A 27,251-nucleotide genomic window follows, 5' to 3' on the forward strand; every position below is an offset into this window, starting at 1 on the left:
AAGGTTATTATAATAACCATGTGAATATGTTATTAAATTAATAATAATATTCAGATGCCATCTTCCATCCATTTCAGTGGCATATGATGTCGAGTGTGTTGTGCTTACAGTAATTCTAGGAATTCATTTTTTTTCCAAGTTCAGGAAGCTAACAACATGAGCTTTTTGCTTTGCACGTCGTAACCTTTTATGTTATCGCTTGGTGAGATGAGGTGAAGACCCAGAGGCACCTAAATGGGAGACTGGAGGTCTGTGATTATGTTTGCACTGACCCAGTCATATCCAACTTTACACCATGCAGCCCTTCTCACAAAACAACTGCCCTCTGGGAAAAGAGACACAGTGTAGCTTATTCATTTGAGCCAGGTTAAATCTCTCTGGGCTAGTGTAATCTAGAATGGGCATATTGAATTCAGTGATGTTACAGTGATTTACACCAGCTGAGGTCTTCAGTTTCTTTCCGTTTATTACCTTCCAGTCTTGCCCTGCAGATCAAAAGAACATGGACACAGGTTCTTCTTTGGGCTCGGGCTGTTTGACACTGCACCAGTGTTACAAAGTGGCGCTAAAGCCAATGTAACCAGCCACAGAAGGTTCCAGTCTACTTAAGGGGATCTTCCAGTGGCATAAAGCTATTTAATGAGTTCTGAGCTATACCCCTCCTGCAGCCAACAGAAGGGTCAAGACCTGAGTAACCTGGGACTTCCTGATCCCCAGGTGCCATGAGAGTCCCTTGGAGCTAATGGCTGCTGGTATAATGTAGAGCAGCCTACAGATGGCTGTAATTTACACCAGGAGACTGGCCTACCACGCAGCTGTCCCAGGATCAGGCGAGCACAAAACGGTGCACACACACACACACATCCCTTCCCAAGTCATGCTATGTGCTTCTCTGCCACAGTCATGGGTCAGCGCTGTGATCTCATGTCACTGCAACATGGTATTGCACAAAACTGACATAACATGACACTGTCAACTCATGATGCAGACGAGATTTTTCTTATCACAGTTACATCTGGGTTTGTTTTGTTTTTTAGTTTTGCGGCATGCTGGACTGACCCAGCACTTTTGGGAGCTGTCCTAAAGAAGTCATAAATTGGAGCTATCCTCTACTCCTTCACCCCTCAGTGCAGATTGCAACATGCAGTGACTTTATCACAGGGGGAGGATATCAGTTCAGTATAATTTAACTCAGGAAGCAGATTTAAACTGCTTGCTTTTTTAAATTATTAAAGGAAAACACGTTTATGCAGGCGCACCAGGAGGTGCAGAACTGGGCCCTTTCAGTCTTCATCTTTGAAGACATAGCATCCCTACTAGCCTACAACAGGATAAAGATTCACAGCGTTAATGTATAATAACTATATCTCACTCCATTACAGGTAGTTCAAGGCCATTCTGCATAAACAGTATGCATTGATTTGTGTCTTAATCTTTAAAAACCCCAAATATCTTGGTTGCAGAAACATGTTAAGGTTTAATGCATCTCCTGCCATAAAAGTGTTGCTCAAGACTAATGAACAAATGAATGTTTGTTTAATCCCCTTTGTGAAAATCAAACAAGCTTTCAACAGCTATTCATATATTTATTGTCAGATGTGAATCATCACTTAGGTGCTCTGTCCTGTGCCATTAGCAGTTAATGTTCATAGTTTCACAGCATTAATTCACCTGTTTTTCTTCTTTTTTTCCCCAGTACCAGCTACAAAAAGGATCAGTGTGGAGAATCCTGTTTTGTCACTGGCAGAATTGGCTCTTCCTCTGCTTGGTCCTGGCTGTAATGACTATCATTCCCCTTGCTGTCTATCGAATGATGGTAGCTTTTAAGGACCCTCCACCCAGTCCTGTATTCCACGCAGCAGCTGTGTGCTTTGGAGTTCTCGCAGAGACTCTTCTGATCAAGTGAGTACAAGTCCCCTCTCCCTTCTCTCCTTCCCTCCCTCTCAAAGAAGCAGGGGGAGGGGGTGTTAGACTCAGCAGCACCTGAAAAATTCCCAAAAAATTTACCCCTTATGTTAAATAACAGGTTTTAGAAGCTACAAATTGTTACTCTAGCATTGCTGGGTGTCATTAAGGTTGCACGTCTATGCTTGTTTAATTTTAATTCTGCCGTTAAGCAAACTAAATGCTCTGAGGTTTTTTACTGTCTCACCCAGAATAGAGAGTGAATACGTGTTTCAAGGTTGTGTAACTGAAGGGGTTTTTTTTTGTTTGTTTCATTATGAGGAAGGAATTAAAAATTCCTCTTAGTCAGTACTTAAAATATCAAAGTCATTGTTTAATGCCTTTGAGTCACGATACAACTAATTCGATTGCATAGTGTAGTGCAGTTTCTTGGTATGTGAAACACAGATAGTACAGAGAAGTGATTGTAAAGTTGAATAAACACAAAATTAGTTTCAAAGTCTGAAATTTTCTGATGGATGCTTTTATAATGATCCACCACAACAGCTCTTCAGCAGGGATAGAACCCGGAACTCTAGTTCCACCTCTACCGCCTAAGTTAAGGGAGTAACATTGTAAGCTGTTAGCAGTAGTAGACTTTTATCCCTTATGTGGTACAGCCACAAAAGGGGCGCCTGAAACATTTAGCTGTCTAGGGAAGCTCACCCTGAATATCTGAGGCCCACAGGAATTTAAATCCTGATATTGGGCACTTCTTTGAAATGACCCATCAACAGCCATGGGCCTAAACCAGAACTTCACATCTGACCTTCTGTACCTCCAACCACCTCCACAGTGCACGCACAGACAAACACAAAGTTTGGATCCATATTTTTGTCCATATCTGGTTCTGAACTTTGTAACATAGGCCTATCTCTGTGACAGGCTAAACCCAGCACATTAACCCACCCAAAATTCATGTTCAGTGCCAGACCCAAAATTTGTGAGTCAGGTACACCTATAATTTAAAAACCATGCTATGGCAGAAAATGCATATGATCATGAATTCCTGCTTGGATTTCACTTTTCCCCCAAATTAAAACAAACACATTGACACAATTATCTTGAAGCCACAATGGTCATCATTAAAATGTTGACATTTAGTGTTTGAAACTCATTAGCATTACCATGGAATTACAGGTATATTAAGTGTCCTAACAATAATTACCTTCAAATGGTACTTCTGATTTTAATGGCAACCACCATATTGTAGGTGATTGCAGTCTGAGGGTGAAGGAGAGGGAATAGGAAGGGAATTAGTCTTTAATGAAGCATCTGAACAAGCATATATATGAGAGGAAAAGCCGCACAAAAATAGAAAAGGCTAACTATACACAAGTGCTCCTGAAAGTTTCTGATGAGATAAAAGCTTTAGAAACAAATATGAGTTTAAAAGTGCATTTGAAAAGGTATGGACTCACAGCACAACAACAGTAGAATGCTAATAACATTTAATTTCCCTTGACTTCTAACCTTCTTAACCTGCTGTAATGCTAGAATGGTGCTGTAAATCAAAATGTGCTGTATTGTACGGTGAACATGTGTATTGAATCATTCCAGACTGCTTGGTGCTTTTTAAAAACAAAACTCACAATAGTGTTTGTGCTGTTTTTCATTTTTCATAGACCTTTCCTCTCAATCATTCTGCAACTGGTTAGCTGATGTGTTCAAAATACAATATAAAAAAAGAGGAGGGGGAATTAGGAGGTAAAAAAAAAAAACCAGCAGAAACTACAGCACAGATGAGTAGGCCAAAGTATCCTTGACATTATTTTCCCCCTTGTTTTAAGTGTTATTCCATTTTCAAGAAAAACAAATTGGAATATTGCCTGGGGTCTACTGAATCATTAGTAAATTAAGAATCTGTTTTTAATAACATTTAACTTGTAAATAATGCATTAATTGACTAGCTTGAAAGTTAGCTTGAATGTTAGAAACTCTGGCACTAAATGTGTAATGAAAGAAGTGTTCTGTTCGAGGAGGCTGTACGGTAAATGTAACAAATTAAATATGACAGTTGATATTTGTGAAAATGGTGATATAATTAGAGGACACCTGCAGCTGTTTTCCGACCAAAACAACAGAAATTAAACATGTATAAAGGATGTGTGCCACATTTTCTCTTGGCATATTTCTTTTGTTCTCTTTGGGTTTTTGTTATGAGTTTTGTTTTTTTGTTTTTAATTTCCCCTACCTTTTGTCAGGTCATATGTCTAAACAAGCAACAAGTGTCTCTGTCTGATACTATAGTTTATTGGCTATTTGTGATACATCCATCAGACTAAAGGAAAAGAACAAGAATCTTATTTACTGAGAGTTTGAATTTACTAAAGAACATGATGCATACCCAAGCATATTTATAAGTTTGTAGGCCTAGATATGGTCAAGCATTCCTACCTGTAGAGTTCTTACCTGTGGGATTATCAACTATGTATTTATTTCCCCTTTGTTGTCAAGGAGGATTTTTTTAAAGTAAAAAAGTGATGTGAGAACATAATATTGAACACATGCATGAGTATTTTAAATGTAAATGTGTACTTTGCACTGTATTTGTGTGTGAGGGAATTTGATGTTGTTTTTCACATTTCCTGAGGATCTGAGCCCACATTTCCAAAGATGAAAGCAGAGCATTAGCTCCCTGAACCACAGCTCACACTACTCTTAAAGGAGTGGGAAATTATGGTGCATATTCATTGATGATGGTCCCAAAACATAAAATTAGGATCTGGATACAAAGTTTTTCAAAGTTCAGGAAGTATTTGGATCCAGGGATATTTTTCATCTTAAGTATTCACTCTTCAGTGTGTAAAAGTAAGTCCTATTAAAGGAAACAGAAATTAAATTTGCACAAATGGGAGTCTCTGGACTTGAGTTTTCTCTGAGTTACATCAGTGTAGATTAGAAATAGCTCCATTCAGATAGAATGGATAGAATTCCACTGGTATTGATACGTGAGATCACAAACAGGTCCTATATGACAGAGCAACAAGAGAGCCAGAGCAGATGTGCATTTGTGCTATTCATACTGTGAACGTTTGAGTGCTCTGTTCATGGAATGTGGTCCATGAAATATCTGATCTATCAGCTCTGAGGACCAGATTCCATGAACAGAGCACTCAAATGTTCACAGAACGAATTGCACAAATGCACATCTGCTCTGGCTCTGTTGATTCACGCAGTTTTACAGATGCATCGCCAACGTCAAGTTTGTTTTGTGCATCATGTTTGCCACCGTTAATGTTGATCCCATTTGACATTATGCTGATTAGTAATGGGCAATGGTACCCACACAAATGTGATACAAGAGATTCACCAATAACAGAGAGTGGTTCCCAAAGGATATTGTGTCAGCAGCCCGGCTGCTTGAAAACTAGTCATCATCCTATTTAGCATGAATGATAAGCTTCTTCTCCCTTAGCTCAACAATGTTGTTTGTCTGCTTCTTTCATTGGGCTTTTTCATTTCTTTCTGTCTTTTGCTGTTGATGCAGGGAAGACATTGCTCTAAAATTCATAATAGAAGATGGTTGAGTAACACAGCCATATATTAATTTCATCAAGAGAAGTAAGGAAAGAAATTTCGTCTTGGATCCCTACTTCACAAGGGCCCAATCTTGCATCCTCAACTCCCATACAATTCCCATTGAAATCAATAGAGTTTTGGCAGAGTAAATAGTGCAGGATCAAACTGTATTTTTTTAAATGATTCTGGCTCTACTTTATGTTTTTCTTTGCTTTCCGTATGGGCTCATTTGCTTTCCTGCTTCTTTTTCTTGCTCTTTCTTTCTGTCCTCAAGACCTGGCCCTATTCCTTTAAGTGAAATTAACCTGATCTACTTTCTCCCTTACTGCTCTCCTTGTCCTGCTCTGCTCTGGTATCTGTAGAATTCTGTTTTCGCCAAAGAACAAAATGGGGTAGTCTCTGCGGGATTTAGACAGAAATCCCTGCAGACTGTGCTTTAAGTTTTTCACAGATTTATTTTAAAATACATTTGCATATAACATAACAACATGTCAAATAAGTGTTAGCCATTTGGCTTACAACCTGTGCACAAAAGTGCTGAGTATGACAGATACTTTTTTCAAAGTTGTATGTGCAGGTATGCTCTGCTCCTGGGTTGCACTGGAAAAACACAGGGAGAGAAGTGAAGCTGTCAAGTTTGGTCTTCCTTGGTTTCCCTGGAAGACTTTGTGTGGGTCTCACAGGATGTGTATTATTCTTTCTCATTCATAAATGGAAGGATGCGCAGCGCAGTGTCTTTAACAAAGACATCCTTTCTCCAATTAAGTATTAGAATGAAGTAAGTGTCAACAAAAGCAATAACCACAAAGTCCAAATAAAAATCCCTTCCCTTCTCAAATGCTCAGCTGTCACAGTCTTGTCATGCTTCATTTGTTCTCCAATCACCAGCAACTTTCAGGACAGCCAGGACCTAAAGTTCCAAGGTAACAACCAAGCAGGCAAAATCTTTTTTTCAACAAAAATGTTTTTTTATATATCATATTATTGGGGACAATTGTAGGTGCAGAGAAAGGGCTTGGTCCATCTTCCATTACCTTTAATTTGGATTGGACCTTTGATCAAAGGTAATTACTTCACAAAACGTTAGGATCTCACTAGTATTGCTGCTTTCTAGGATATTTTGCAAATTCCAAGCTTTCTGTTGTTCCATTGCAAAGATGCAGCTGTCACAGTGTACATGAATGTACCCTGCCCTGTTCCTCTGATCTCCCAAAAAAAACATTCCCAGTCAAATAATATCAGCAACAAAGTTCTGAATTTCAAAGATTATTTGGGACGACTAAAATGCTAAAAAAAATTAACCATTAGGAATCGTGTCTTTTTTAAAAAAAACAAGGAAATTAAATGCAAATAAGTGATGTAGTTGTTGGGAAAAAATCAGGAAATGACAAAGATAGGGTTCCAAAGGCAATGTTAGTTAACTCAGCTGTGTAGCACAAAAGCAGTGTTTCCTATTTCTATTTTTCTGGTTAATTGCATTGTTTAACTCATTACTGCTGATGTTTGTATACAAATGTGTATCATTAAAACATACAAGATATGCAATTTATAAGAGCTAAAAGTGGTGCTACAATCTTAGCTTTGGCATTTCTTGCCCTTTGTGATTTCCAGGGGTTCACTTTTAGAAAGGTGCCCTTCAGTTTGCCTTTGCATATTTGTACCTCTGTGCATGTGCAAGCGAGATAGCTAGAGGGTCAGGTACTCAGACTTGCGCCCACAGTTCATTTTGCAGGCACATATTTTGTTGGCACAATTTGCACCTGCCAACGGGGGGCCAGGTTAGCCTGGCTAAAAATATACCCTTGACTCTGCAAACTTTAGTATTGTGTGGGCATAGTTTTTAGCAACAGAGAGGTACCGATCTTGATGCAAACCTGTAGGTTGAAAAAAATCACAGAATGAAATTAATACAATACCAGGACATAAGGAAGATGTGCTGGCTTAGTTAAATAAGGCACAACTGGTATTATTTAATTAAAATCTAGAGTGCAGCTGTTAGAGGAAAATCCAGCCAGTTTTAGACAGAAAAATCTGCCTCCATATTGTGTTTCAGCATCATTTTAACACTATAACTAGACTACTAGAGTACAAGATAGGGGTTTGTTTGAGGGAGTGGGTGTATGTGTGTGTGAGAGAGAGAGAGAGAGAGAAACAAGCATGGTGTTCAAATACTATATAGAATACCTTTTCCTACTGGAGAGATGGAGAAAAAATAAAATTACACTAGGCCCTCTAAGCTCTGCTAGTGCAGTGAGTGCTCTGAGACTGAGGATAATGGAGTGAGGAGAGGTCATGAGGAGGCTCGCATGTGCGTACTTTCCATAGCAAGGTTCTCTATCTCCAGTATGAGGTTTTTATCACCCAGCTACATACATTATACATCTTACAAAGGAAAACTGTTTTGTTTGCTAAGTGAGAGATCATTTCAGCCGGGCAACGTTTCTGTTTTCTCCAAGAATGATAAAGATACTTTTATTTTCTATAAAAAATAGTTATAGCTATTTGCATCTGTGCTGTTGCAAAAATTGGGCTAACATCTTATTTTATTACCTGCAGCAGAGCCATTTCAGGTAGTCAGAGAAATCATTCTATTTATTAGACCTGCAGAAAAAAACGTTTAGAGCGTTTGAGGAACCTAGACCATTACAAAAACTAAGGAAACTTTAACTTGACACCCTCAGAAGATTTGGTGGTATTGTTGTGCATTATTTTAGTGAATATTTATACAACACTAGCACTTCGTATGATACTCTATAGAGAGTGATACTCTATAGAAGAGAGTCCAACTGAGCCCTGCTCCAAGCAAGCCTTGAGTGGGAAGTCAGGGGCAGCTACTTCTAAGACACCTTTCTGCTCTTCCAATCCTGGGGTTGGCTGGGGTCCCCAGCATAATTTAGAGCAGCCTAAGAAGGACATTCTGCTGGCTGGTGATTGCTGTAATTCAAGGTGCTGCAGCTATGCCTCCTATGTCCCAGTGTGTCCCTGCACCAGGGGTAGGTACTGGGAGCTGGTGACACTGAGTCAGCTACACCAGATTTATGCCACCCATTTAAATTCTCAGCTGCTCCGTTAAATTGGCTGCTTTACGCTGCCTGAACAATGCAAAGCTGCCAGACAGCAGGCTGGGGATCTGGCCCATCGTATCTCCCATGGAAAGCTTGCAGTGTACAACAGGTGAATATAGGAAATGGGGTAAACAGACAAAGGGAGAGGTAGGAAAAAGGAGAAGAGTTAAAGGTTATATGAGTCACATTATACTGTGAATTAATCCTAGCACTAGAGCAGTCAAGCTATTCATAATTAACAGTAGTTTTGTAAGCGTTTTGTTTTGTTTTGTTTTCCATTATTTGTCTGGCCTCTGTGTAACATTTGATTGGGCACCATCAGTCAGCTGTTCTTTCATCTTTCATCCAGAAATCAAATTCATTTAACCATAAAACAAATTCATTTTCCCTGGGACTATTTTTGGATTGTTTGTATTATTCCTATTTTATGAATATTCACACCACCAGAATTCCGCCTATATGAACACTTGGGAGCAAAACAAACTATGGGTTCACTGACCTTTTGAACCACACTTAGGCATTTAGTTCACCAAATTGTTTGCCAAAAATATCCACCACAACTTGCCCACTTATGTTTCTAACCTGGAGATCCCAGGAGTGGAGATCATCAGTGGAAAGCAAAGTAAATGAAGCAAATAAATGAAGTGGGTTCTGAGGAAAGATTTGAAAGAGGAGGGTGAAGACACTGGATGCAGAGGAAGACGGGTGTCATTCCAGGAGAAGCAGAGCAATGTGCGAAAAGGCTCAAAGGTTAGAGTGGGAAGGGGAGATAAAGTCCCAAAGACTTCACTGGGCTTTGGATCAAGCTCATAGGGCTCTGTAATGCCTGATGAGAGAGTAGGAACTAGAGTGAAACATGGGGAGCAACCAGAGAGGAGAAATAAGATGTAGACAAGGCCAGGCCTGTGCAAAACCTTAAAAGTGAGAGCAGTGAGTTTGAACAGAAAGGGATGGGGAGTTAGTGAAGGACCGCGAGAGTTAGGGCATCACTGTGAGAACTGGGGAAAGGAAATTACCCTGCCCACGCACCACCCCCATTGACTGTAAAAGCAAGAAGACACAGACTTAAGGCTGCCTCTCTACCCTCGCCCAGCCCTTTATTATAAGGATCTCAAAACAGATGGGGTCAAATTCTTCCCAGGTGTAATTCCATTGACTTCAGTAGGCTTACACCAGGGATGACTTTGGCTCTGAGTGACTGTACAAGCCATAGGCACTGCAATAGCAAGGCACAGCAGATTGAGCTAAGGACAGGGAAGGAGCCTGTCCTCTGCATTTCCTTGATTTGGGGAATTTAAATTAGACCCTTGTGTTGTTTTTTTCAGGCCTATTTTTGTATTTTATACAAACTCACACTGCCTAGAACTTGGTGGTTGAAATATTCACACAGCTCTTATATTGTTTGGGGAGCAATACATGGTTTTCCCCAGTGGCACAGGGATAGTCTTGATCTGCCAGCCTCCTGCTGTCCACTGTCATTGTGTCTCACAGTCACTGAGTGGCCTGAGGTGTAGCTAGCACTCATGGACCCCCCTCCAATGCCCGTAACTCTGAAACTACATGACATCTTAACCTTTATAAAAATTTCTTCAAGACAGCATTTAAAAACACCCAAATCTTTCCTGACCTTTACATTTTAGTAGAGGTTGTTTTTTGTTTTGTTTTTTAAATTGATGTTACAATATTTTTTTTCTTAGTTGTGGCATTTTTAAGCTAGTTCAAGGGGAACTTTGCTTTCCTTTTCCATCCTATTTGAGGCCAATCATTAATCATGGAAGGAAAAGCACTCCAGATTCAAACCTGACTTTATAATATTTTTATGTTTGTGACATTTTATATCTATCGGTTGGTGGGAAGTTCTATCCTTTTCGTTTGTAATCTGCTAGGTCTGGGGTAGGCAACCTATCGCACGCGTGCAAAGGTTTTCAGTGGCACTCACACTGGTCCTGGCCACCGGTCCGGGGGGCTCTACATTTTAATTTAATTTTAAATGAAGCTTCTTAAACATTTTAAAAACCTTATTTACTTTACATACAGCAATAGTTTAGTTATATATTATAGACTTCTAGAAAGAGACCTTCTAAAAACATTAAAATGTATTACTGGCACGCGAAACCTTAAATTAGAGTGAATAAATGAAGACTCGGCACACCACTTCTGAAAGGTTGCCGACCTTTGTGCTAGGTTATAATTTGAGTCTAGATTCTGACTTCCTTTTTAACCTTCCACACCCACACCAGTGTAGGTTTTGCCATGCTGCTTTATGGAGAGAGTAATGATTGTGTGCCAGTGAATTCATGGGGATTGCTAAAGGAATTGCTAAAGAGCTTCAATGATCAGCCAGGCTACATCACGAGGAGCCTGATTCTCATCTCACACTGTCAGAAATCAGGAGTAACTCCATTCAAATCGATGGAACAGATTCTACAGTCATTTACACCGCATAAATCCAGAGTTGCTCCACTGAGTACTTTAACTGAGCTACTCTGTAAAAAGAGACGACTTAGACCCAGGGTTTTTACTCAGAGATTTTAAAATTGTAAACAAATTGGGAACTTTAAAGTGAGGCTTCCCACCTGTTTTTATGGCACTTGCTCTTTCTAATGAAACTAGGAATTGCATATCTCACAATGCAGACCATTGTGCTATGAGACCTGTCTTTATGCTTAAGTGAAACTTTCCATAGTCTCATATTTTCCTTATCTACTATAATCTCATAAAATCTTCCATGATATCAGGCAATTATAATATTTAAGGCTTGGATTCTAAACACTTTCCAGTGGTGCTATTAGATTTGTATTGCCTTGCTATTTATTTTTGTTGTGTTGTTTTGTTGAAACTATAGTACAATTCTTGTAAAATCACTGTAGGCAAGAAGATTAGTCCTGATAAATATATGTGAATAGGTAGAGTTGGGCAATATTTTTTGTCCACAACTTTTTTTCAGCATAAAATGCAGGTTCGGCGACACCAAAATATTTCATGAACTTGTGTTGGTATCACTGAATTGTTTGTGTAAAAAAAAAATCCAAAAAAGTCAAAATGTTTCGTTTCAACAATTTCAAAAATGAAATGTTTTGATTTTTCGGTTCAAGATGTTTTGAAATTTTCTTCAGTTTTATTTTAAAAAATTAAAAACTTTAAAAAATGCTCAGTTGAAACAAAACAACTTTTTTTGACTTTTTGATTTGCTGCAAATTTCCAAACAAATAGTTTTCTGTTTAACCGGAAACACTTTTTTTTTTCAAGTTTTTTTGGAATTGTGAACCAAAAAATCCATTATTCACACAGCTCTACTTTCTAGTCCAAACACTGAAGGCCACTTCAAAGCTCTTTGGTGAAGGAACCTAATCCTGCAGACAGCACAGTTACTGGCCATTATTTCTGAATCCAATTGTCAAGAAAGGGAACGTTTATGCGGGAAACAAATGCTGCATTTATTACTGTGATGCAACATTCATAAAATATATTTCATTGAGGGGGGGAGTTTACACAGGGGGTAATGAGATTTTTCCTTTATGCATTATTTATAACTGCTTAATCCAGGTGCTGTAGGTTATTTTTTTTATTTCTCAGTTTCACCGCTACAAAACACTTCAGTATTTCTAATTTATTTCTGCTTACAATACAGATGTTCTCAATTGTGTTTCTAACGACATTTCAACCATTATGATCGCTTTTATTTGTTTGCGTCAGTGTATAAACAGGGGTTGAATGCGCAGTGTACAATAGTTAGGTTTCAAGAAGCTTGTAAAAAGCCTCTAGTGATTTAGTTATCAACAAATTAAGCTATGACTAACAGTAATATCTTTATCATTAGTCGTTTTAATCTTCAGACGAGTTCCCTGCAGTTTATATGGGCTCTTATATCTTCACATAAAGGTTTCATCCTTTAAAAGAGCATTTTCCAAGATGACCATTTGGAAACAACATTTGGAGGAACATTTGGGTTGCGTCCTCTAACTAAATTTCCAAGCTGTTAATAATGGACTAAAGAAAACGTTGTCTGCCCTGAATACTAAAAAGCTATAAGTAAGAGCCTTGAAGGTTATGTGTAAATATTGACATTTTAATTTTTTTTAGCATACAAAAGTGAACTTGCAGTGTATAAAGCAACAACCGTCTCTGCGTCATAAGATGTATTCCTCACACTTTTGATTTACAGACATGTTCCAGTTGAGGGTTTTACAATATCCCTGATTAGACCACAGAGATTTGGGGAATGAGTGTTGACATAGGAACATGTCAAGCAAATAATAGAAGAAATTCCTTTCGTCTTAAAAGGCCACATCACATATGAAAACTTGGGACCCAACAAACCCATTAAGGTCCTTTGCTGAGAGGTGCAATAGAACTTTAGGGCATTCAACTTCCAGCAAGTTCAGGTCTTCAGTTCATCATAAAAGAAGCATAGGCCAATAACTGCAACACTGCATAGCTGTTCCTTACACCAAGCCACACTGCCTTTCCCCTCAAGTGTGAATGTATTGTTGTGTCTTTTCAATTGGAGGTTACTGCAGGAGCTACAGCGTATTCACATATTTTCCTAAAACACTCAAAAATAATACAAATGTACAAATACTAGTCTGTGGTTCTTTCAGGGTGGTGTTTACACTAAATGCATTAGTGATAAGATGTTCCTTGCACAGGTTTGTGATCCCAAGGCACAAAACACAAGGGGTTCTCAATATTCTCAATAAATCAGAAAGCCGTAAGATCCTTGCTGTTCATGCAAAATTGGATCATTGTTTCATGAATGGCACTATATAGTCGGTGCTTAGTTTGGAATGAAAGAGATGCCGGGGCTCAAGCAATTAGGTGTTGGGGCTCAATCAATTTTTTTTACTCTCCGAACTGACATGACAACCTCAGAGGTGGTGGGGCTACAAACTGCCAAACCTAGAGGTGCCGGGGCTCAGTCCTGGCAAGCTCTGGCACAAATTAAGCACTGACTGTAGTCATGAAAAATGCCCCAGAAATGACTAGGGAACTCATTAGTTCTCTCTCTGGAACACAAGCACGATCAGATTTTTTTCTAAAGTATTTTCTTCCTCTTTCTTAACACTCTTAGTATTAATACTCTTTGTTCCTGCATGAAACCTGAGCGTTTCTCTTGCTTCAGTTGGCTACCTTTGGTGCTTCTCAAGAGGGCGTAATGGAGATTTTATTTATTTGCATATGTGAGAAGAAGGATTTAATAAATTGCAGAATCATAAATTTCATTTTTGGAGGGAAGTATCACTCCCTTTGCGGTAATTTAAGGCTGTACAATCCACATAAATGTTGCCAGTGTCTTCAGTGGATACTTTTAAGAACTGACCTATAGACCACACTGACTTTGATTCTTCTTATCATTTATCAAGACCAGGACAAGGAGGGTGATCTTATGCACTTTACCTGAATGGGGCCAGGCTTGGGCGTAGACATACTAAGACATATTTCTGGGAGCTAGTGCAAAGTGTGGAGCACAGATGTAATTTGCTCTTGTTAAATGTACCCTGCTCACAAAACAGGCAGCCATATGTTGCACTAGCTGAAGCTTCTAAGAGGCCGTCATCAGTGCTCTCAGGTAAAGCACACTGAGAGACAATAAAGATATAGATGAATGTGGTGAAGGCAAAAGGCTTAATTCCTTGGCCAGCTGCAGATGGTGAAAAAAGGCATTTGGGGACACTTTGCTAGGCAGGACTCCATGAGTAGAGATGAGTGTAACTAGAACCCTAAGCTGTGGCCCGCTTGACAATGGTAGTCAGCCTCAGCTTCAAAAGTAGTCACAGATTTTGTAAGTCTCTCCAAATGCTTTCCCTTGCCAGTCACCATCACCTCCACGTTATCTAGAAAGAGCCTGGGCCAACTGGCTTGCATCTATTCCTTATCTCTGCCAGACACAAGGAAGCTGTAGTGTCTGGTTTCAGTAGAGCTTGGTGTCATCAGGATATTGATGACACTGTAGCACATACCAATTCCCACAGATATGTTTTGAACAAGAGGGGTGCCAGCACTGTGGTACTGCACAACTGAGGGCACGTCTACACTGCCCCAGACTTCAAATTACAGGGGTGTGAGTAGCAGTGTGCACCAAAGTGCTACGCTGTAACCTTCCCATGTGGATGCTGTGGGCAAGAACTGAAAGGTTCCTAGTTCACATTAATGTAGTCCTGTTTGAAGAGAATTACGATAAAGCAAAGTAGGAATCTTTTTGTTTGCACCCACAGCATCCACACGGGGAAGTTACAGCACAGACTACTCACACTCCTGTAGTCTGAACTGTGAGCAGTGTAGTCAAGACCTGAAAGTCCTTGGGAAGGAAAACTAGTTACCTATTACCAGCTTCTGGGAACTTCTTGATGGAAATTAGCAGAACTACCATTCCTTCCTCCCTTTGCCATGTCAAGAGCACCACATGGCGAACAGCATTGAAGGCCAGTACAAGATACAACAGTATTAGCAAGGACATCTGATTTTTCTCCATTTCCATGCAGAGATTATCAGTGCCCATCACTGCAGCATTCACATCTGAAACCTTGTTCGTGTTCATAAAAGTGGAGGATGTTAGATGCTCTTGAAGTTGGCCTCCCACTACCATCTCAATGATCTCTCACAGAAAAGGGAAGTTAGGGATCAGCCAATCAGTTGGCGAGAACATTAGTGTCAAGAGGTAATTTCTTGAGAAAGGGTCAAAATACCCCATGTTTGCCGGATGCTAGGAATGAAGTCCGTATGTTTAGCCCCTCTGGCCTTAACATTATTACCAAGCTCTTTGAGAGGCCATCACAGAACCTTGGCAATATTCTTTGCACCTTATGTTCTCTTGCATCAAATGCTAAAACAATAAGTTATATGTACTTTGATTTTTTCATGTGATTAAATGAAACCTAGGGAAATAAAGAGAAATCTGTAGAGGAAACATATGCCTATTATAGATGAGCCCAAAAGCTCTGATTCTGATCTCACACCAATATAATCTGGAAATAACCATCATGAAGTCAAGTGAATTGCACTGATGTAAGTCTCAGTGAAATCAGAAACAGGCCCAAAGTATTGTCTGTTTGTTTGTTGTAGGGACTGTTTTGGGTTCCTTGGTTGCTTGGTTGTTTTTTTATCTGCATTTGTGAGGTCTAATACTTTGTTGGAACAGCTTCTGCATTCTCTAAGATGAATCTTCATATAGAATTTACTCCAGGATCACCATGGTGCATGTAAAACTAATGCACCATCACTGGAAAGACTTGAATTCTGCCAGCTGTAAATGACATACATGAAGTGATGCTGGGTTCTGACATAGCAAACTAGTGAAGTCCCTCTTATATTTGTTGAGTAGAGGATTGCAATGTAAATATGCAGCTGGAAATGTACTGACAGTAGCTGAACTGGATGCAAATGGGTTAGAAACATCAATTGGTTAATGCATATAAAGTTTTTGTTTTTGTAATTTTGCAAAAACTGAAATTCTTATTTGTTATTTATCTGCTTTCAAAATATAACAAATAGTTCTGTTGCCAATAACTGAACACCTATATTTATAGCACACTGGCGCTTCATAAGTGTCATTTGTGTCATTATCTGCATATGTTCTAGTTTTCCTAGAGTTATAGAAATGTTATAATCATCATTAGAACTGTGTGATCAAGGAGATTAGATTTTTCAATGTGACTAACTGTTTTCTCAAGACATCCTGACTGCAGTGGAGTGACTGTGCTGACATTTGCACAGATGGACAGATGGTGCCTGGGATATGTCTGGTTAAAATGCAGACTTGAAGAGCCTAGTTGAGAAAGCTGAGCCACTGGGTTTCTAGACTAGCTGCCTGAGTTTTAAGAAAATGTAGCCTGCATTATCCTTTGTGCTAGCTGTAATGGAAAACATAGTGAACCATAGCAAAACAGGGCTATTGCTAAAGCATAGCTTTTGGCAGAAGGCTACAATGATTTTATATCAGATTTTAGTATGCTTTTGTCCCATACCTAAGTAAGATATCTTTCGTGAGGGGTCCTCAAGCACGAACCTAAGCTGTTATCCATTTAGGCACATTTAGGAGGCAAATGTATCCATGAGTCCAGTTGGCTAAAGAAGGTTACATACATATATTACGTTTGATAAGTTATTCCTTGTAGTTGAAAAGCCCACAGTGTGAGACAGCAGTGTGGAATTAGCATCTTGAAGATGGGGGCTAGATTCTGATATCAATTACACCAGCGTAAATTGTAAATCCAGAGTAGCTCCCTTGACTTTAACCTCTCCAAGTCAAATTCATTCCTGATGTAACTCCAAGTCAAATGTGGCCATGTTGGTCTGTTTCTCGCTTTATAAAATATAGGTGATACATACCTACCTGTCAGGCATGGTCCGTGTTCATACAGTGTTTTGAAAAGTGTATATAAGTGTGAGATATTACTTTTATTATGACCCTTTAGCAGTAAATATTTATAACTTCACTGGCTGTGCCAGTTATATTTACTTCTGTTCAACTTTGTGTAAATCACATGCTACTCCAGAAATCCTGCTTTGAATCACAAGGATAACAAAATTATTGAAATGGAACATTGAGGGGGGAGTGGTGACAAATTCAGTCATCTGTGTAAAACTCCCTTGAATGTATCTCCCCCTTTTCATATGTATTGCCTATATTTTATAAAAGGAGAAACAGACCAACCTGGCGACATTCTTATGGGAAGTGAGTTTTCCATCATCAGTTCCAGCAATCTTCAGTGGAGTTATGCCATCCGATAATCTGATCCACAAAGTCCACAGTCAGATCCTAGTTATGGAAGATTATGCCGAGCCACTTCGAACCACTCACTGAATTCAGGGCTAAGAACTGTCTTAAACCTTATCTCCTCACACTTAATAACAGTACAACTAGGACTACGTTCCCGAATTTAGAGCAAGCCACGACTAATAGCAACTGGGAAGAAGGGAGTGAGGAGGAACTGGATTTGGCAACAACTGGAGCACAGCAGGTTTCAACAGTTTACTTTGGAAGTAATTGTTCACTAAACAACCATGATTTAATTACACTGGAATAATCCCAGCATTGGTAACTTTTATTAAAAACAAGACTGTGCAGCAGTTACGTAAACATTGTGGTGCTTTTAGCTGAGATTGACTGTTCACAAACCATTCAGTCACTGCATGATTTTTGAGGGCTGGACTTTTAAGTGGTTTCTCCTATTTCTTCTGCATCAGTTTTAATTGCTAATAAATTAAACTTCCTGCAGGAGGAAGAGTAATGTTATTTGGCTTCCACATAGGCTGCATCCATCACCCTGGTGGATAATTAACAAGGAAAATATAAATTCTAGCACTGCAAATTTTGGGACCAATCCTGCAGCTCATTCACTCCAGTGGAGCTACTCACATGAAGAATGGCACCAACAGAAAGCCTTGAAGTGGTATTTGGACTGACAATAACTATCCTGTAATAAATAAGGGATAATCTGTGTTAAGACTTAGAGCAACCGGTTTTACATACTCTATTAAAACTAATGGGCCTGATTCAACTCTTACACCAGTGTAAATCAGAAGTAATTCCATTGAAATTAATGGAGTTACACCAGTGTAACACTCCAGCATAAAGATCAAAATCAGGTCCAATATCTGTTTAAAAAAGCCTAATTATGACATTTGTTAGTAGTTGGGAACTAGTTCCCAAAATCTGAAAATGTCTTGCTATGTTAGTGCTAGATTTGTACATTATAAATATGCCTTGTGGACTCCATGGGGTCCTCTCCCAAACATGCACCATAGTGATTGCTAATAGGGTGGCTTTTTCTTACTTATGCAGCCTTTCCTCTCAGGGTGATGTATGCTTAAAACCATTGATTTGGGGCATTCAGGATAGTGCCCCATGAGAAATCTATATGCCCCATATGAAAACCTTGTGCAGCTTCTGGGCATCAAACTGGTTAAGTAATGCTAATATAAAGGGATTTGATGTTCTAACTTTAAATACCAAGGGAACAATACCTGAAAGAACTGAGGTTGAAGCACTGTACTGCACAATTTCCTATTTATTGTGGACCATATATTTAGTAACTAATCATCCAGTCTAATAATCTCAAATAGTATTTGACAAAAAGGTCAAGTGTTTAATATTGGGGCTAGGAGAGCCATAAAAATCTATAAGGAATGAGCTACTTGGAACAGAAAGTCAGACCCAGTGCCCTGCTTAGTCATTGTATCTTTCAGTTCCTCCTTTCATTCTATAAAAATGTCTAACTCTCTTAAACTCAAATTATTCCATATGTTTACTACTTTGGGAGGACATAATTCTTCTTGAATTCCCCGCTGATTCTTCAATCCTGGATTTTTAGATCAAAAGGTTTTCTCTCTTAAAATTTTCTGGAGCTTTTCAAAATGTTTTAATGTTTTATGGAATAAACAAAGTTCTCACAAAAAGGAAAAGTACTTTGATTTTTATGGGAATGTATTTAGAATGCAATTAAGGGGATTTTAAAAATTCAGTAATTGCTTTACAAAACTTCATGTAATCTATGAGGCCAAATGGACCTCAGCCAAAAGGGCTGGAGGAAATGGGCTACATCCAGACCTGGGTGTAAATGGGTACAACTCCGATACCAGCTCTGAATTAGTGCATCCACTGGTTAGAATACAGGACTATACATCAGAAGTGCTTGGTTCTCTTCCCTGGTCTGCTGCTGACTCATTGTCTCACTGTAAAATGGGCTTAATTCCATACTTAAAGTACTTGGAGATCCTTGGATGGATGACACTGTAGATGTATGCAGTATTAATCTTGCTCTTGCACTCTCTCAACTCTGTTTCTCTGATAATGTTCAGAGTCTCTGTTCCTCATGACTCCCCACTTGTTACCAGTTTTCTTTGTTTCCACCGTCTTCCTATCTGTTTCTAGGGCTTCCTCTTTTATTCTTCGTACAGGATCTCACCCTCTGCTACCACTATTGAAACATTTAAATCTCACTCTCTGCAACTCCCTGGAGAAGGAACTGAAAGAGTGAATGCTGTCAATTATCCCACCAACAGGTTTCACCCATTATAGAATAAGTGATCATACAAACTCCTCTGTGGAACTTACACTTGTCAGTTATATGGGGATCAGAGGGTTTCCCTGTGTTCAGATTTGCAATATGTACCTCGTCCACATTTACATTTTATAAATAGGAATAGTTGGGAGGACAAATAGAGAAGCAACTGTTAACTCTGCTGAGCTTTTTGTAATGGGAGATCTTTTTGGATCAATGGAATGAGAAAAAGTTCTTTTTTTTTTTCCTTAAAAAGGGGATTGTCCCTACCGAAACGGGACAACTGGCATTAAGAGGCTGATCCACTTCCCACTGCAGTCCATAGCCAAACTCCCAGTGGTGCAGAATCAAGCCGTCATTAAATCCATGCCCAACCTGTGAAATTTAAAAACGTTTAAAAAGTGAATTTAAAAGTATGGAATTAACAAGATATATAGAAGCAAATCAGACTGAGTCAAATTCTGATCTCCATTAGACTGGTATAAACCTAAAGTAGCTCCATTGACTTCCATGGCATTATTCTCGATGTGCAGCAGTGTGACGGGGAGTAAAATTCATCCATAATCTTTATTTGTTGTAACCATCTTGCTCCTTCCCTTCCGAACTGCTTGCACTATTATCTAGTGTTGTTACTCTCTGTGTAATGTCTGATTTAGATGGTGAGCATTTTGGGAAGAGTAGCTGTCTTCTTATTTTTTAAGAGCTGTGTACACCTAAACTACCTACATTACTGTATAAATAATAAAGAATGCCAATTTTTGTGATGAGTCCAGAAACACCCCTCCCACATCAGTTAAGGCCTACATATTTATCATTCTCTTCACATAAATTCGCACCAAGATAAGGACATATACATGTAAGCAGAACTATTCAGGCAAAAGCTCTTAGATATAAAACTTTGTAGTGTCTTAGGTAAGATTTTGATCTCCAAAATCAGTGGAATTACTCTGGGACCAAATCAGGCCTATATACTATAAAGTGGTTGGAACGCTTTTGTGCTGGGTATCAAACTACTAGTGCCAAGGAGTGAAAGAAAATATTCTAATAATGGACGGATAATTGAGTGATGCATTGCATTTGACAATAAAGAAAAGTGTGGATGTACCCTCATATGTAATCTAAAAGTTACACAAGTGAGTGAGTTGTTTGTATATCCTTTCTAACACTTTGAGTTATATCAAAATTTATGATAGTTATCTTCATTTTCAACAGTTAAAGAATGATCAGTGTAACGTGTTGGAATAGGAAATGCTAGATGATTCCTATTAACTGTTACGAAAGTTTTTCAAGGTTTGAAATGTAGAAAGAAAAGTGAAAGTTGCTATATCATCTACACAGTATTTAAAAGCTGAGACATTTCTACATGTGAGAGATGAGAAATTTTAAGTAACACAACTTTGTCAGATGGTCATATGGTTTGATTTCTGAGAATCAGATTGAGTCCTGTTGTCCTGCATTTGTATAAGTTCTCAAACAACAAAACTGTTTTTCATGTAAATTTCTTTTGATTGAAAGTCATCCTTTCATAAAATTGGTGTTACTGTATAAAGCTATATTTTTTTCCCTCTGGTGGAAGATGCTTTGTAAAACCAGTGTTTTATGTTCTGTATTAGAACTAATATAAAATCCAAGATGTAAAAGTGCGTTCTTAATCTTACTCAATTATTTATGACTGACAAGGACTCCAGCAATATGGCCATGGAATTCCTGTCATACATAAACCTCTGAGAATCCTGCACTAAACATAAAGCGCCAAATTCTCTGCTGGAATAAATGGGCAGTTCCATTGACTTCAATGGAGTTTCCACAACATATTCCAGCAGCAAAACTGACCCAAAGCAGTTGAGTATACGGTCCTACAGAGACCTTTATTACCCCCTTCATATTGGAGGAGCAGTGAGCAGAGATTTTTATCACCATGTCAGCACATAGGAGAGAACAAACTATGATGAACTTGCATGAAGATTTCATAAAGCCTCAGATGCAGAGCATAAGCCAACCACTAAGGCCAGGCTCCTCCAAGGTATTGAGGTGTCTAACTTGCAGTGGAAGGATCTAGGCCTGACTACCTGGGGATTGGGAAGGAAATGTCTCCTACAGGTAGGTCATTCTACAGCACCAACAATTGTTATGGTAATGTGATCCTGGCTATTAACACAGACAGGATGTGGGACTAGGATATGTTCTGATTCAGAATGGCAGTTCCCAGGATCCTACACTGTTGTTACATTTTCTAACAGAGTCATTCCTATAGCTCCCTGCCAGCAAGGAAAAGAAAGCCTGAACACTGGTATTAATACATATGACAATAAACTATAGGGTAGCTTACAACTGTATTAAAGAGACTTTTGCCACTTTTTCTATTTTGACTTGCTGTGCAGAGGACACGTTCTCATCCCTTTTAGAGCTGTATAAATGTCCTCATTCCCATACGTGCAGCAGATCTGAGTGTGTGTGTTCTGAACATCTTTGCTGTTTCTTTGGGCTGTTTATATGGTGGATAAGAACCACCAAGTTCTATAGTTAGCCAAGTACATTCCAGTCAGAGACAGTTCATCTTGTTACAGCATAGGCATATTTCCTGTACATTTGCAATAAGGGCAAAGAAGACCAGTTCTTTGCTATTTAAAGGCTTTGAAAGAAGAAAGACATACAGCAGTTTAGATTACCAGCAGACTACAATGTACATTGCATAAAAACGTCAGTCTTAATGGCAAAGTTCAGGATAAAACTGTGTCAGCTAATTTAATCATTTACCATGAAATATCAGTTATCTTAATCTTACATGCAGTCTTTAAGTCGGCTGTGTATGTTTGTATAATTGAATCCTGACCCTAAAACGGAGGAATCAAGGAATTTGCTTTTTTAGTGAATACAGTTAGGATCTAAATATTCCAGTTTAGAAATTATATTCACAGTATTGTCAGATATTTTAATACTGAGCAGCTAATATTTCTCACTAGTGTATTTTTTCTCTGTTTCTAATTTGTTTTCCATGCTGTAAAAAGTCATATTAGTATTCAGTTTCTATGGAACTTAACTGAATTCTCTGGAAAAAGTACAAATATTGTTCCCAGAACTTAAGTCAGATAAATTAGTATCTAACCCAAATGACAGATTTTGTACATGTGTTCTGCTTTCCCTCTAGATACGTATTGTATTACTGCAGCAGCAAATACAACGAGGCCAAGATGTCTTCATTTTCCATCAGAGCGAGAACTGTAGAACAGTGTGATCAAGGCGTTGGTCTTCTGTGGCCAGCCGGTCAGAACCCACCAACAGCTGTGATGAGCAGAGCAGAGATGGGGAAACAAGAGGCAGTCAAAGCCAAAGAAGGTTTCAGCCTGAAGCTGTGTGTATGACTGGAGCAGAGCAAGGCCAGGACCCAAGGAAACCCCAGCAGCAAGGGAAAAAACAGATTGACTCTCAGTGACTCATTTAGCTCCTGGATTGGACAGATCTCTCCCCTGCTGGCAGTTTGGCTGAGCATCAATGGGACAGATACCAGGATGAATAGCTTAAAATAATTAGGGGGCCAATCTGCAAAACTGCTCTCATCCAATTCTTTACTGTGTGATGAAAGACACAAAACAAATTACATTTAGATTATTAAATATTAAGTCACTGGATTTACCTCCATTTGGTCCAAAGCAGGAAACTGGATAAAATTCAATTTTATATCATTGTGTTGATGGCCTGGTTTTCATCAAATGAGTGAGTGTTTTTTTGGCAGGTCAGACTCTTTGACACATGAGGAAAATAGATGCTTAATTTAAATGAGAATTAATGCAGTCATAATTAACTCAAATGTGAACAGAATTAAACACAGGCAAGAGTTTAGTTTAATGCTTAGCAGTTTAAACTATATGTTTTAGGACACATCCTGCTTCAGTTGAAGACAATGGCAGTGTTGCCACTGAGTTCAATGGAAACTGCAGTAGGCCTTATAGGTAGACAGGCAGGATTCCCTGTACTTTATATTTAATGCACAAAAACAGAAGCAACAAGCTCATTTAGTATCAGTAAAGATCTGTTAAAATTATAGAAACATCCTTTGGAGCAAATCTTCTGCCTTGTATTTGCATATTTATGAACTAGAGATTATGACAGGCCATTCCATTTATTAGAGCAGCGCTGCTATAGTTAATAGTCTGTCAGCATTTCCATTATAAACCCCTTTTTTCAGTGTTTTAATTTCTCAGCCATTTGAAATCACATCAGGAAGCAACGTAGCCCTTGTGTTGTCAGGCCAGGTGCATTTTTTAAAAAAATTTAAATAAAAATATATTTAAATGAGCTCAGCCGTTTCTGATTGGGCAAATGGCATAAAATCACAAAGCTTTGGGAGATAGTATTATTATTTATTTTTTTAGGGAGATTTTGACAATCGCTTCTTCTTTTTCTTCTCCTTATCTCATCACCTGGGGTCGAGTCATCATGCAAGCATCTGCCATCTTCTTCTGTCCGAGGCAGCACTAAAGTCCACTTGCTTACCATCTTTTTTGATGTAATCCATCCATCGCTGCCTCAGCTTTCCTCAGGGTCTCTTTCCAACCACCCTGTCCTGCCATGCTATCATCCCCGAATCCTCTTCATTCATCCTGTGCAAGTGTCCAGACCAGCAAAGTTGCACTTCCTGGATTTTGTCAGCCACATCACAGACAGTGACTTCCATCCTAATGCTTTCATTGCTAAATCTGTCCCTTCATGTAACTCTTTTTATTATGCAAAGACAGCTCATCTCAAACACCTGTCAGCATTGAACCTGCTGTACCTTACCCATGCCTCTGCACCATAGAGCATTGTGGAGTACACTTGGAGTGTCAGTGGCGTATGCTTATCATAAGCAACATCTAGGATGTTATTCCACACTCATCCAGCACTTTCCAGTCTGCACTGCAGCTCACATTCAAGCTTGCTGTCTTCCATAACCCAGCCACCAAGGTACTAGAACTGGTCACTCTGGTTTAGTCATGCCCCATTAATCTCTATATCCAGTTTCCCTGTGGCACCTCTACTGACTCATATGACCTCCGTCTCAGTCATGTTCCTTTTCATCCCATGCCTACTTAGTTGGTCATACCACTGATTTACTCTTTCCTCTAGGTCTTCTTTTGAGGATGCCATTATTGCTATATCATCTGAGTATAGCAGCTTCTCACCTTTTCGCATTGGATTCTTCCTGCTGACATAGGCCATCAATATGATAAACAGCAGTGGAATGAGAGCTGACCCCACTGCAGTCTGACTTGCCTTCAAAGGGCTTGTTGTTCCAATACATGTTCAGATCACTGTTGTAGGTGATGTATATAGTGCATTTGCCATAAATATTAAATCCTCAGACACTCCATATTTCCTCAGCATTGGTGTGAGCATCCTTGTGTCCACTTTTTGACAAACACATCTATCAAAAACATCTTGAAGTTTTGAAAAATGACATTTTGCAAGCAGCTAGTATCTAAAGGGAACATCAGTCCTTGGTGCAAAGTCGAAGTTGCTGGAGTACTTATCAAGTGGTGACACCAGGCTGGTCCCAAGCACATGTGAGCCATTTGGCTGCACATGATACCCCTTGCCCTTCGCAGCCAAAGCATTGGGTTAGGGGTGACGGCTAGGAAGAGAGAGCATGTGAGACAGCAGGAGCCACATTAAGGTGAATGAGATGCCTTGAGTAGAACAAGCAGCAGGGGCAGATCCACATTGTTGCAGGGTAGGATGGAGAGTTATGAAATTGGCATCCCCGTAAGTGATTCTTCTACTTCTTCTGAAACTGGTTAAGACCAGCACTATGGTGACCTCATTGCTGTTATTTTGGAATATAACCTTTAGTACTTTGCTGAGCTTTTCCTAGTTACCCTGCATGCACTATAGAGACAAGCTACCCCATTCTCCTGCCTATTTGAACTTCCTACTTATTCTGAGTGTCCCCAGCTTGTCCACGACATAGGAATTCCATCTATTGCCAACTCCCTGGCAGAAGGAAGATTGCTGATTACAATGGCAATATTTAGGTGAGGGCAGAAATAGGACTAAAGAGACAAAATTTAACAACTAGCTCTTTAATAAAAGACCTGGCTCTTGTAATTCTACCCGCTTCAAAGGAGTCCCCAGGAAGAGGCAAACACCAAGGAGAACAGGCTTTCGCCTGAGAACACAGGCTTTCCCATCCTTCCTGTCACAAGGTCCTAGGACAACTGAGACTCTGGGTATCTAATTGGGACCTGATAGCGCCAATGTAAGGAAGCTGCCCCAGACTTATCACGTATGATGCACTTATTGTGTAACGTATTATAAAAGCACCCAGTACGGAGCCAAAACTCTGTATTGTCTTCCATGAACTGTGGCTTGAGTAGAAACTCTTAGTTGTAAAAAGCTATGCTACATATACACTTCTAAAATATATACCTTTTAAGGTCTGAGGCAGCTAAAGCCTCAGGTCTTAAAGCCTCCAGATTTTGACAGCAGTCAAATCCAAACAGATTCAAACTTTATGTCTGGCCAGTCTCTGTAATGAGTAGAATAAAAAAACTGGATCAGGACACCATGTTCAAACCTCTGGAAAACGTGGATCCATCTCAAAATAGCTCAGGCTCATCTCTACTTCTTTAGCACAACAATATTTGGGATATTTGTCAAGGTGATTCCTAATTTTAGGAGGGGTTTTTTTCCAAATTCCACCCCAGAATTATAATAAAGAGCGATCTTCCTTTCCCTGGATAGACTGCAAAAAATTATCTCTGGTCATGATAGATGCTCATAACTCAGAACTAGGCAGAATTAGGACTAGTGCTTCCTGATTGTTTTGCATTTGTAATATTAAAACTTTTTTAAAAAGTAAGTGTTGCCTGATGTAGCAGTAATGAAGAGACTGCCAAGCATGTGTTCAAATATGTATAGAGTATGCACTATTATATGTAATCTGATGGAAGATACAGTCTGTAACTTATCTGAGTATTAGTGTTCACTACATATTTGTTTTGCTATCTTTCATTTTTACTTTGCAATGAAATAAAAATACTTGCACAACTGATTTTAATCTGTCTCTGAATATTACAAATACAAACTATTATGTAATTAGCCACAATAAGATGTATGCAGTTGTGGGTGTGGTGGGTTTGTAGATTGAATGCCAACACTCATTTAGGTATGGAGTTGTAAAATTACACAATAATTTACACCCTGGATAGGTGCTGTAATTATATTTTACATTAAAATAAGTTATGTTAACAAAACAGAACACACTCTTTTTGTCTTCCCACTGAAGTAGATCATAGCAGAGGATTATGATAACAGTATTACCTGGATATAGCATCTTTCATCTGCAAAGGACCCGATAGTACTTTACCAACATAAATGTGATACAGAAACAACACACAAAGATCACTTCATCCACCAGTGAAATGAAGCCACCCCAGGGTGGAAATGCTGCAAATGCTGAATAATACACAGCAATACTACACAACAGTTTTATGCAGGAAGTGAAGATCACCATGTCCAGTTGAAACTGCTGGAGAATTTTAAATAGGCTGAGTGTAATTACCTTAGTTAGAATTTGGCCTGGACCCTGGAATTTATAATCCTCTATCTCTCAAAAAGTTTCCGGAGACTGAACTCCTCAGTACAGTAAAAAAAACGTTGAAATTTCACCAGATTTACTACATTTTAATGACTGAAATATTCTGCAAGCTTTGGGATCCTGAAACCTTTGAGGAAACAT

At 39.0% G+C, this 27,251-nt stretch overlaps 1 protein-coding gene across 1 annotated transcript in view; it reads left to right on the forward strand.

Annotated features, from left to right (window-relative positions):
- LOC141992904 (uncharacterized) overlaps nt 1–26,552 on the forward strand; it is a 193,060-nt gene extending 166,508 nt beyond the window's left edge. The window contains exons 4-5 of the mRNA XM_074962239.1: nt 1,697–1,902; nt 22,683–26,552. Coding sequence (XP_074818340.1) covers nt 1,697–1,902; nt 22,683–22,896 — 420 coding nt within the window. The 3' untranslated portion in view covers nt 22,897–26,552. The remainder of the gene's footprint in view (nt 1–1,696; nt 1,903–22,682) is intronic.
- Nucleotides 26,553–27,251: the final 699 nt, after the last annotated feature.

Source organism: Natator depressus, chromosome 8 (assembly GCF_965152275.1).
Source record: "Natator depressus isolate rNatDep1 chromosome 8, rNatDep2.hap1, whole genome shotgun sequence".
NCBI lineage: Eukaryota > Metazoa > Chordata > Testudines > Cheloniidae > Natator > Natator depressus.